This window comes from Pseudochaenichthys georgianus, chromosome 10, assembly GCF_902827115.2.
Source record: "Pseudochaenichthys georgianus chromosome 10, fPseGeo1.2, whole genome shotgun sequence".
NCBI lineage: Eukaryota > Metazoa > Chordata > Actinopteri > Perciformes > Channichthyidae > Pseudochaenichthys > Pseudochaenichthys georgianus.
The window spans coordinates 11,275,675-11,289,251 of NC_047512.1; the positions used below are offsets into that span (position 1 = coordinate 11,275,675).

The 13,577-nt window shown below is 40.3% G+C and overlaps 1 protein-coding gene across 5 annotated transcripts in view; it reads left to right on the forward strand.

Moving 5' to 3' along the window:
• Positions 1–13,577, forward strand: part of fam13b (family with sequence similarity 13 member B) — a 98,247-nt gene that overhangs the window by 63,788 nt on the left and 20,882 nt on the right. For all 5 annotated transcript variants that reach the window (XM_034092881.2, XM_034092880.2, XM_034092884.2 and 2 more), the window contains exons 8-10: positions 8,522–8,566; positions 11,409–11,504; positions 11,958–12,105. In XM_034092881.2, the coding sequence (XP_033948772.1) occupies positions 8,522–8,566; positions 11,409–11,504; positions 11,958–12,105 (289 nt within the window). The remainder of the gene's footprint in view (positions 1–8,521; positions 8,567–11,408; positions 11,505–11,957; positions 12,106–13,577) is intronic.

Here is a 13,577-nt window from a genome sequence, read left to right on the forward strand (position 1 = left end):
ACAAACAGGTGTGTGTATATATATATATTATGTTTTGTCACCTAAATATTGTGCAAAAGTTGCAAATTGTTAAAATGTTTTACTTAAATAACCAATACATTTCATTGGCCAATTTAATCTCTGCTCTGTGATTTATCGACATCTTGGATACAAATGCTAGGAAACACAAGCAGGTCAGCTTTAACCCCAAAGCAGTGACTAAAGGGTTGTTGTGTTTTTGTTTTTTAAATAGTCAATGATTACTATAATACATACTGTATTAAAACTGCTTTATAATATATTTAGTACAGAAAACAAGAGAGAACCATCCAGCACTTTATGGTCCGTTTAAAACTAAAACGTACCACTTTTTTATTATATGTGTAATTATATACTGAAATTGTCAATCCTTCAGTTAGTCTCACGGCATGCCCTCCCTTTCCTCCCTCAGCCTTCACATCCCGGTTGGGCCTGTGCACAATGTGTAACACGATATACTAACTGACCCAGATAGCACCTCTCACCACGTGTGCTATCACTTCTCACCCACAGTTCTGGTACAGTTGTAATATCTGAGTTTCTTGGAAGCACTTGCGGCCTTAAATCGTCACAATAAAAGGCTTTTCTTTTAATCGTTAGCTCTGCCGCTGAAGCCTCTGTTTATCGACACCTAGTTCTTTGTGTAAGTCACAGGAGATGATGTTGAAATGTAAGATAAGGGTTTAAGGAAACCCATGGAAGTACCAGGAAGTGTCGTTTGTCTTGGTATGTTTTGCTGAAACATTATCACAAAATCTTGCTGGGAGCCAGAGCCGTTGTGTGCCTTCTCTTTTGTATAATTTTGACTCAATATTTGATGTGATATTGATCATTACTCAGAAGTTTATCCTTTTTACAATGTGTGTTTACTGTTCAAATATTCTTTCAACATAATGTAGTCCTGACTTTAACAGGTTGTTTTGTGGAACGCAGGCACTTTAAAGGTGGGGAGTTAAGTTTGAGAAACCGGCTCGAGATACACTTGTTGTTATATTCCATGGAATGCTCTTAACATCCCGATGGCAATGAATATCTGAAGTGCTTTGTTTAAAAATACATAAAAAAATGTCATCTGTGGAAGCCTGTAAAAAGCACGACCAGTCATTTGAGCCGGCCCGGCTAAAGTAACTGGATGGCCTACCTGCCTGTCAGCCTTCCATCTGTGCACAAACTTATCTCGTGCCCTCATTGGTCATGTGCGCGTTCGTGTGTTTTGGAGGAGGGGCTCTGTGAGGAAGTGGCAGATTTCTTCCGGCTGTGTTTTTTCAAATGCTAGCGCACTCGAGCTGGTTTCTCCAAAATTACCTACCCCACCTTTAACTGCTCTTAATAAATCTCTCAGAAGTCTCTCACAAACATGTGAAAACATCTCTCAAAGCCATGACTTGAATTTAAGAAGTGGATAATGCAATTTATTCTGACAGAACGGACTTCAAAGTAGGTCCTTTTTAAAGCGGCTAGTAACACAGATTAAAAACGTAATATGGTTTAGATTGGAACAGTTTATCAAGTATTATCAAGTTATTTCGTTCATACTCTTTATCTTACCTCGTATGATAAAGCTTCAAATTAGTATTTTATCAAAGCCCTATTTGCGAGGCATCTCTTTTTAGTGCGTGGTAGAAACCTGTGTAATCTCCAGTCTGATATTGTTTCTTAATGAGATTCGAACAAAGTTGAGCTGAAGTCTTGTCCTACTGGAAACACAATTGATACACAGAAACATCATGAGGACAAAAAGTGACGTTATGTAATACCTGCCCGTCATTTCCTTATAATCGTTGGTGTCTGTCCGAAAATAGAGAAAAGGCACATCTTAGTTTCTGGGTGTCCAAAATTATGTATAAAAATGTAAAAAAACTCAAAGATATTTAGTTTAATATGATATAAAACAGAGAAAAGCTATAAAAGGCCCATATTTTTGAAAGCTGAAAAATCACCTAAACTATTAATAACTAATATAACATAATACCAAAATAGTTGGTGATTATTTTTCCGTCGATATTTGCAGCAGAAAAGCATCGGATACATTTGAATAGCCCTCGCCCTCCTCTTTCTTTAGCCTTTTCTCCGTTTTCTTTCTTACCGCCTCACTTTTTGGGTTCATATTTCTCCAATAGTTTCCCTTTATACTCTGCTCAGCTCTCTCACTGTGACTCATCCACATCCCTTTGTGATAAATAATTTGTGAAATATAATGATGGCTATATTTATCTGAGAAGCTGCTATTACAAAACGCTCATGTAGAGTGACATAATGGCATGAATTACACAGGTGTGTGATTATGTGCATTGTGTCCCAGTGTGTGTGTTCCTGTACAATCCAACTCCCTCCCTCTTTGCTTCCTGATTGGCTCGCAGAAGTCTTTCCCTTTTTACGATTGGCTCCCAACTTCAGCCCCTCCCTTCCCATTGGTCCTCCCGGGCGGTTGTTGCCTGGTTACATCAGAAGCTCATATATTTGAGCAGAGCCGTGGATGTTTACTGCAGCACTTCTTCAGACAGTGCAGACTGAGACTACCTCACTAACACACACTCATTCAGAAACACACACACCGGTTTAGAGGACGCCGCATTATGCACCCAGGCTCTGACTCCTCAAAGTGCTCAACTGAGATAACCGACCCGCTGGATACCAGGCCGGCCCGATACTGACGGAGGAGAAATCTGGAGGAGAGACTGAGGAGAGCGAACAGCTGGATTAAAAAGTTTGGGTATAAAAGTCAAGCCCATTCTCTGCTGGGTCTGAAAAACAAAAAAACAGACTTTAATAACTTACAGTGCCTGGGCAGGAGAAAAAGCAAACAGCCTACAGGCAGAAGAGACGGCCTTCAGCCTGAAAAACCTTCAGGAAGAATCTGAAACGAAACAAAAGGGACGGACTACAGTGAGAGAAAACAGCTGGGGAAATGAGAATGGCCTGTGACATTCTGCTGCAGAGGTAAACATCGGGGTTATGTAACTCCTCTTGTGTAACTGGCATAAATCATTGCGTGGATGAACTGATGGAGGTGTGGTTGGATGATAGATAAGTGAATGAATGAGCAGGGTGAAAGAGAGGGAAAGGGCAAGACACTGGATGAATGACTTGGATTGATTGACAGTTTAATGATCAGGGGGAAAGCTACAATAATCAAGTCATGGTAATGGCTTTGGTGAATTGAAGAATGGAGGGAACTTGTTGTTGTTGTTTTGCTCATTGTTTTTGATAAATGGCAGATGAAAGAGAATAGAATAGAGGGTGTGTTGTCTTGTACAGGAATAGAGACAGAGCAGAGAAAAGAGGCATAGCATTATTTAACAGCTGATATTGTGTTATGAAATCTTCTTAAGTACGCAGAAGGGGGTCTGGGAGGGAGGAACGTGTCAGCCTTATTGTTACGTAGAGGTGCAAAACAATGTTAGCTGTCTTTTTGTACATTCTTAACATTACTGATCACCATAAGGAGTTCCTAGTAATACATTTTATGTCCAAATATGTCAATTTGAGAAGTGAACTATTGCTGAATTAGTTCAGTCAATTGATGGGAAATAATTAGCTAAATGCTTTAAATAACCATGAATCATACAAATGGCCATTTCCTCAATCGTAAGGATTTATTTTAGGGTTGCAATTAACATTTATTTTGTATGTCAGAAGCAGCCTTTTTGTCTCAGAAATTGTGGAAAATGTCATTATTTAGTTTGACATTTCAATGATGGAAATAATCCACAGAGAAATAGCTGGACAATATTTATATATTGCACTAAAGAACTGACATTTGATTTGGCACCAGAAACCGCAATAACTTCTAACACCATCTTATACATGCACACACTTTGTTTACCTGCTTCCTCAGGCAGTGCCAACAAATACTGTAAGAGCAAGCTATCTGCGATGCTGCTCCAGCTCCTCGTGACTCTGCTTTCTCAACCCTATAATTATTCATCCCTCTTGCAGAGAGAGGAGCTGAGGGGGGTTTGTTGAGTCAACTAAACAAAATACATCTTTTATCAGATGGTCAAACGTCTTTGGGGTAATTAAAGAAAAATGAATAAAGGAAATTGCACGGGTCATTAATTGTCCTAAGTGCACAGAAACTGGAAACAATCAACTTATTATACATATGCAAACATGTGTAGTACTGCTCTGTGAGTGTGTGATGGAAAGCTTGAAGAGATGAAGTGTGTGTGTGTGTGTGTGTGTGTGTGTGTGTGTGTGTGTGTGTGTGTGTGTGTGTGTGTGTGTGTGTGTGTGTGTGTGTGTGTGTGTGTGTGTGTGTGTGTGTGTGTGTGTGTGTGTGTGTGTGTGTGTGTGTGTGTGTGTGTGTGTGTGTGTGTGTGTGTGTGTGTGTGTGTGTGTGTGTGTGTGTGTGTGTGTGTGTGTGTGTGTGTGTGTGTGTGTGTGTAGTAAAATATGTGGTTGCGGACATGTAGATGTGGTATTAATTTATTTGTGTGTGCGTGGGTGGACGCGCAGACTGCAGCAGTCTTAAGGAGTCAGGTTTGCTGACAACAGCTCCTCTGTGGAATCACAACTAACCTCAAACTCACCTTACACACTCACTTATTCCCTTTGTGTCCTTTGTCATAAATAATGTAAGGATGCTCTTCATCTGCCCTTTTCCTTATTGTCATCTGCACTGACTGCACAAAGTTGACCTTGTTTTCTTTTTCTTTGGTACTGTAATGCATCAGACATTCATTCTGAGATGTCGTAGTTGTTTAGTTTATTTATTTATAGTGTCGTGGACAGTCCCCATCGATGAACTGTCACAAAAAACAGTGGGGGGGGGCTGCTAGTGAATACATTTATTTATTTAAGTTTTCCGCACTCTCGCGGGAATATCTCCGCAATGGAACGAGCTTAAGTTTCACCTTCGTCACACATGTTGCCACTTGTTTGTACCATTTTCTGGTGATTTGTAATCTGTTCTAGAAAAACTGTGTTTTTTAGGATTTCAAGAAGCATATAGAACAAACAATGGATGTATTTTATGAACATTTATCCCTGCTGAAAGTAGATGTTTTAGGAGTGAGATAGAGATTATTATCTAATATATGCATCCGATGAAGCATTGCGATCTGTGAGTCTGTTGGCTCGGACATAAACTCCGTAATAAATTAGGTTTAAAACCTGAGCATTTGAACTAAATGCTTATATAATGGCGGTGGTGGCGAAGTCGATTGGGACTTGGCTTGGCAACTGGAAGGTCACCAGTTCAAGTCCCGGCAAGACCAAGTGCTACCGAGGTGTCCCTGAGCAAGGCACCGTTCCCCTCACTGCTCCCCGGGCGCCGTTCAAAATGGCAGCACACTGCTCCTAACACTAGGATGGGTCAAATGCAGAGAAACAATTTCCGCACGGGGATTAATAAAGTATATCAAATCAAAATCAAAATATAATCTGTAGTATTGTTGATTTATTGTGTGAATGAGGCGATATACAGTAGAGAAGGTTAAGCTGTAATTATTAGGCTGTTATGTACTGTTGGAGTGGGAAGCAGGCCTATTGTGTTTGGATATTTGTGGAGTTAGGTGGTCCGTGAGTGTTTTTTTTTTATTGGTTAAGTGATCCTTCCTTGGTATGAAAAAGTTTGAGAAACACTGCGCTAGTGGATTATCAACGGGGGGGGCCTCACTGCGGGGAAATTATATAGGTGGCCAGTCCGCCCCTGGAAAAGGTCTATGCACGTTATTATTAATAATAATTTTTAAAAAATTGATAATCTTTATTTTTTTGGGGGGGGGGGGGGGGGTCGAATAATCGATTATTATTCGCCAGGGCTGCCGAATAATCGATTTTGATCATGGTCAGTTTCTGGCAACCCTAATATAAATAAGCAGTCATGTCTCTCTTTGAATGAAATATTCAGTAATAAATTAAGGTGACAAACCTAAGGGAGATTTAAAATGCTATGATATTAGTATATCATAGCATTGTATGATGTATGATGAGTATGATGATATTACATTTTAAATTATACAGACTCACTTTTATTTAACTATACACATATCCCCAAGTGTTTAATAACCTCTTAAAACATTCAGAGGCAGAAATATGTCACCAGTCTGTCAAAGATAAATTGACAGTAGATTTGTAGATTGGCGAGTCCTCAATAAATAATCTATCATGTTAAAATCGATGGGAAATGTCTTTCAGATACTGCAACCTTAAAAGGATGCATTTGTGCAAAAGTGCTCGTCATTTACAAGCATTTTAAGCGACTCTTGTATACAACTGTAATGGTTTCAGTTAATGTCGTTATAAAGCCGTATTCAAAACAGGATGGTAAAAATCATGAATTTAAATAAGACCATAATTGCAATTTAAGAGCGTTATCAACATCAGAACAGGTTAAATATAAAGAAAGACGCTTTAATGTTAACATGTACTTTATACTTATTCAAATACAATTCCAGGTGCATCGCTCTGCCCTCAGGCGATGCTTGCTGCTAACGCTAATCTAAATTGGTTAGAATTTGTTTACTCCGCCACTCGCCTCAGATGCCTTGAGGGTGTATTCGATAAAACATTAAGTGAAATTGAAAGAGTAAACTAATATTGATTAAAGTGTTTAAATGTCTTTCTAAATCAATTCAAACCAATCTCAATATATAAGCAGGGGAAAAAACACCATCAGTAATCGCAACAAGTTGAAATATGAAAACAGACCATTTGTTTTGTACTCTGACGTTAGCAGAGGCGAGTGACCGTCTGTCTCTCAGGTCACTTTAGTATCACCGCCAACAAAGGGCTAGTGAAAGGTGTGACCCTTTAAGATGTTATCAAGGTCTTATCTCTGTCTTTAGCTACTGCTCAGTCCGGTCTGATCTAATCCGACCTACTTGGAGCACTTCAGAAAGACGAGCCTTGATTCACTAGCCAGTGCTATAGTGTTGCTCCCTTGTAGTATTGCAGTTTCAGGCAAAAAAACAAGAACAGAAAAAAAAATTATTTGGAGATGCCTGGTTGTTGATAAGTTTTTAAACATGTGCACAATGTTAGCTGCAGTATAACAACATGGATTTAACTATTTCCAACCCTTTTCAAGAGTAACTTGATGAGGTAGTTAAAAGCTTTCCTTCCCTATGATTTTGATACTCTGTAATCACACCCAAACAGATGTCACAGTGAACTGATATCTACTAGAGTTTTGCAAAAACAAGATATTCAGTGTGTGTTTAGTTGCTCTTTAAAAAAGCAACATTGTAATTGTACCTAGCAGTGTATCCTTTCTGCTCGTGTCTACTATACACATGCATTTTTGTCAGAGCAACAACCACTTTATTGTTTTTCACTTGGATGTTTTGCATGCCATTTTCTTTGCAAAGTATTGTTTGTATTAACTTAAACAACCACTTCCTACGACATCCGAGACCTATCTGTCCTTTATGGTGTCCTCTGCAGTGATATAAGACACAAAGGGTGTCCTATAGGGATACATTGATAGTAATGTTTTCTCTGCTGCTGCTTAGGGACCTTCAAAAGGTGAGAAACACCTCAAAGGCTGCAGAAACCATTTCAGTTCAGGTCTTCAGGGGGGAAATGGTGTGAGATCAGATATGATCTCTGCTCCTTAAGGCACATGGAGATTATGTAAGGACTCTATCAGGGATATTGTTAGTGATGCAGCCACCCAGCGAGGCCCCTCAGGGTGCAGCTCAGCGGGAGAGCCTGAGCTGTCAGATGGTATCAGAGCTAAGAAAGGGATGTTGCTGGTGGAGGCAGTCCTCCATGTTGACTAACAGGAAAAGGAGGAGAGGAGCCTTTCAGATGACAAAGGATCTAATTTAAACCCAGTTTGGATAATTATGGATGCAAAAATATTTTGTCAGATGTTGGAGAGAGATTGACAAAATAGATGTGGGCTTTACACAAAGTCAGAAGCTTTTCCCATTATGTTACATCACCCACACCCACTGTTTTTCTGTGTGTGTGTGTGTGTGATGACTTTGGACGTGTATGTTTCTCACTCACACACACCCTTGCATATCCACTGGTGACATAAAGTAAATTACCTTGTGTTCTGTGTGTAGCAGTGTTATATAAGTCTGGAGTCCTTGCGTGCCTTTCATTGTGCGTTTGTGTGTGTGTTTGTGAGGCTGTTGGGCACATCTGAGATGCCTCCCTGTTTCATGCCACACACACACACACACGCTTGGTTAAAAGGGAACATTGGAGAATAGATATGACACACACCCTTCTATCTGATCAGCAGAGCTCTGTAGTCTAAATAACAATCTGCCCACCCAGAGTGGCGCCAGTTACCCAAACTGTGTGTATTTTGTCCACAGGGAATTAGGAGACAAATGCAAAGAGAACATAAACTGTACACTTTATTGTTTATTCTACACACTGATCGCTGGGTCTTTGTGTTCAAGGTTATCGTCATTCTTCTTCCCTGTTTTGACTCTTGCTGCCCGACACCCGCCAAGGTTATTTCATGTCAGTAAGTGAAGGGAGTTCGGGACGTGATGTTCTAACCATGACATCCTTTCTCCCTATCTCTCTCTCTCTACAGCTCCCACCTCTCCCCCATATCCATCCTCCCTGCTGACTCTGCTCAGTAAGTACACACACACACACACACACACACACACACACACACACACACACGCGCGCGCAATTTATCCACTCACCACCATGTACATTGGCACTTTTGTATATACACACACTGAAAGAACCTACAGGCACAATCACCTACAATTCCAGCCATACTATGCAAGTCATTCTGCACACAGTTCATTTAAAAAAATCTTCAATTCTTTAAGAGAATGAACGAAAACATTTAAACAATAGGTAAGGGAGAGACAACTAAGTTAGATGACCTTTGTAGTGCATGTGAAGTGCCATCTGCTCAAGACAAAATAACAGCAATCAAGAAAGAAGAAGTGAAGGCAGCGCTGAGAATATTTGAGTTAGAGGTTAAGGGGAAGTGATTAAGAGGAAAGCCAGCCTGGTGTTTTCATTATGAAGCTAAACTAAAGCATTTTGCATGACTTGGTGCTTTTGGTGCCCCAAGGACATGAACTCAGCAAAATCACATGACTGTCAGGCCTCCTCACTGCGTGACACCGAATCAAATAGTTCTCTATGGTGCTTTACATTTATATGCGTGTACTGAACTAAAAGCCTAAGGGCAGAAATGTCTCAGATCACAGTAATAACTCGGGAACACTGAGGGTCAGTAGTCTTATTTAATATAACAGCAACCATTATTGCGTACCATGCTGCGAATGGATCTGGCCCTTCCTACATCCAGGACATGGTTAAACCGTACACCCCGGCACGTGCACTCCGCTCTGCGTCAGCCAAACAGCTCGCTGCACCCTCACTAACCCAAGTTCCCATCAGCAAGAACACGTGGGTTTGCTATCCTGGCTCCAACATGGTGGAATGAGCTCCCCATTGACATCAGGACAGCAGATAGCTTACACACCTTCCGGCGCAGACTGAAAACTCATCTCTTTCGACTCCACTTCGAGCGATAGAACTATTAACAAAGCACTTATATACTAATAAAGGGCTGGCTTATCTAAAGCCAGTTGAGTAGCACTTGAAATGGCTTGGCTCTATGAAACCTGATGTACTTATGTGATTCTGTTTTCTTCAAGTTTGTAGCTTCTCGGTCGCTTTGGATAAAAGCGTCAGCTAAATATCATATCATAATGTAAAATATATTATCAACTAATATGATGATTATTTTCTTAATTATTGGCTGAATCACTTTCAAATATCCCAAACGAACTTGTCGCTTTAATTGAATTCTTTACCTGTCTTCTGTGTGTTGTGCGAGTATATAAACGTTTTACTTTCCTATGGTTAATCAAGTGTGTCTCAAGTCGTCTACTCTGTTGAGGGGCATGATATGATTTAGCCAAGATGTGGATGAAATCAGCAAAACACTGCTTCTCTTGGCCGTGTTTTGTTTGTAAGTAGAGAAGAAAACTGCAAGCACATCATCTTTTACTGCTTATGTGTTATTCCCAGTTACTTAGTGTTTTTCTAACAGGTCTTCAACCTATAATGCTGTCCAAGCTATAGGGAAAAACAAACGCTGCAGGAAGCCAGAATACATAAGGGAGGGATAGTCCATGATACTAGGATCACGTCAAGTTAAATAATATCTCAGTAGAGCCTGTGGATCAACGTCAGAGTGGAGGGGGTCAGAGTGTGACTGCTGCCGTTACCTTTTATAGTCCGTAATGTCCTCTCCTCTCTCCTGCCTGGCTTCTAGTTGAAGCTTTATTTAAGCAATCATACACGTCCAACCATTCATCAATACTGAGGCCCCCCAACAAATCAAAATTAACTTTAAAATCTGACTTTTTGTAGCTACCGATTTCCAACGAGAGACAATGTATAACAGTGTAACGGCTGTGTGTCGCTAAACGTCGCTATGGAAACCACACGATGTAGGCTCATGGAAGTAGTTTCGGTAGGCTAGTGGCGTGTGTAGGCCACTGGATACTTTGTGATTAGGCACGTTCTATTTGATCGTTGTTTGATCGTGGAATCAAACACGCCTATTGACCAATCAGAGAGCTTGCTCAAACCTATGTGTTATAGAATAATCCTTTCAGAACTGCTCCAGGTTTTTGACTTAATAAGGACTGAAAATAAACCAATTTAGTGACTTTTAGGCTCTGAAAATGTTGATTTGTATGAACCTTTAAGAGCAGATAAAGATGACCTTTATTGTCTGACACCAGGGACATAAATTACATTTCAAGGGCTCAAAATCAAACAAACAATGCACATTGATAAACATTTAAAAAAAGGACATTGTTGATAGGTAAGTGCCACAGTTTCTGTATATACCGCACTGTCAGATACATTAAATCAATGTTAATTTATGTGGATTTACCTGGACTTTTCTGTTGGCTGTGCTGGGTTTTATTACTGTCAAAAAGTCCCAATACTAGCTAACAGAGAAAACACAGTCCCAGGATCTTATACTAAGTAGTAAAGTAAACCCAGGGAAACATTTGGCTTTGGTCTTTTGTAAAAACAATCACTGACAAACTGAGCTGTTACAGTTCACCCGCATTACAATTTAACTAAACTCATTCCATGTTCATGGGTATTAAACAGACTGCCATTGACACGTAACAAATTGGACCATCTTAAATACAACTTGTATAACAACATAACAAGATAACATTTTCAGGGTTTGATGTCCACTCATCGTATCCTAATAAAGGAAAACACTGAATTTCAGGTGTCAGAAAAAAAATATTTCCTTACTGTTCAAAACAGGTGTCAGAACCCTGTACTACACTTCAAAACATCTGAAATCATGTGGGGGAAATACTGGTTTTAAATCAAACCTAATGCATAATCAACACTGTAAAAATAAAATAAAAAAACCCATATAAATAAACCATGTGTTCTTTGTGTTTTCCCAGGATAATCCATTGCACCATCAGGGCTGCAGTGGAGCAGCACTTCTTCGATCTGAAGACCTCCATCGACCAAGACCTCAGCAACTATGACAGCCAAGGGTGAGAGACAGTCTACACAACCTATACATTAAATACACACACATTAAAATGAATTACACTTGGAGCAAGTATAAGATCATATTCACACTGAAAAAACAACCTGTTGTGATTCTTCCTCTGTTCAACTGCTGCTGGCGTGGCGTGCGTTACCCAGATTCCTCGGTGGTCGTATGACTTTAAAGATCCATATTTGCCATACTGAACATTATGTACGAAGGCCGCAGCGCGCTGTATGGTTCAGGTTACCAGTAAATATGTTGACAGCTGTGATGTTAATTAGCAAACTGACATATTTGGGAGGAGCAGCTGTTCAGCGGTCACTCACCTCTCAGACTAAACAACATGTCCGGGGTTTAACGTTACATAAGGGAGGCTTAATGTAGGCATGCACCAACACCATACAGACACAAAGGTGATTTTGAGTTGATACGGTTTTTTAATTTTGTTTTTCAGGGTGAGTCCCAGTGAGCCTGCAGATCAGGGTTGCCATGGACTCGAGGATCAACAAACTGACCCTGAGGACAGCCCCTGTGACACAGAGGGGGAGACCCCACTCTCAGAAACCGAACAGATCATGCAACAAAGTCAGACACACACCCAGGTCCGTGGGGAAACACACACACACACACAAATTCATCACACACATTTATTTGAAGTTTATTGACATAGGGACAGGTGATTTGTAATGTCTGTCACTACATGGGCCTTTTTAAATACATGAAATTAAAGACAAAAATGCAACAGACTGTTAAAAAAAACAATGGGTAGGTTTAATAAAAACGCTTATATCAGACCCCAACAAATAAATAACAACAAACAATATAAGACTCAAACTATGTCAATAAAGCACCATCAAAGAAAAGGCACATGTCTACATGACTTAGCTGTTTCTTCCAAAACGTTTTCAGTTTGCGTTTAAAACGTTTAAAATGTAACTATTTATTGATGCATTACATCAATTACATGTCATTTGTTAGACGCTTTTATCCAAAGCGACTTACATGCATTCGGTACTGTGGACAATCCCCACAGGAGCAATTTGGGGTGAAGTGTCCCAGGGACACAACGACATGCTGACTGCAGTGGGACTCGAACTTTCTATCCCCTGATTCGAAGTCCAGCCGCTATCCACTGAGCCACAGCCTCCCATGATGATGCGTTTAAGATTATCAATTGTAATAAACTGATCAGAACTAAAAACATGAAATAACCTTCTCAAACAAACTATCAACAGTTAAGCCTGCACCCTAATAGATGACAAACAGCTAAACAGCTATACACACACACACACACACACACACACACACACACACTGGAGATTTCCCTTTCAAAGTGTCCACAGACACTCAGCAGTTGCTGTGTGGGCTGGCAGCATATTTCCCATAGCTAACCTCCTTCCTGTTTCAGTCAGCGGTTCATTCCAAGGCTGAATGTTTAGATGTTATCAGCACAGTCCATCTTTGTTCTGCTACAATAGCTGGATTCCTGCCAGGGTAGCAGAGGGGACAACTGAGCCGCTTTCCAAATGGTCAACAGATGAGCAAATACGCTGAGACAGAGAGGCAGTGGGTTTGTCTTACTTACTCATAGACATGAGGGATTGATATGAGGCCAACAAATACAGTGAGGGTCAGCAGTGTCCACTTTTTGTAACTTTTGGAATTCTACAGTCATATCAAACTGAAGTGTCCAAATTGTCCACATTTTGGTGGAAAAGGTAGGACCTCATTTGGATTCGACGTCAAATGTTTCTCTTGATTTCTAGTCGTTGCCATGAGGAAAAAGTGTTTGTTACTTCATTAGCATTTTAGTAACCCCTGTCTCAGCGGAAATCAAATCCCCTCGATGCCACTACCACTCCTTTAACTCTCCAAAGACCCTTTTAGCGTCACATAGCAGGAAGACGACTTGCAGACAGTGAGGTGTGTCCTGGACCGAGGAGAAACCTGTCACCTCTTTAAACAATGATCCAGGTCTTTAAATAGATCAGCCAAGAGACGCAGAATGACGGCAGCACCTGTGTGCCAAACTACAAAACACACACACACACACACACACGTATATTGAGTAATC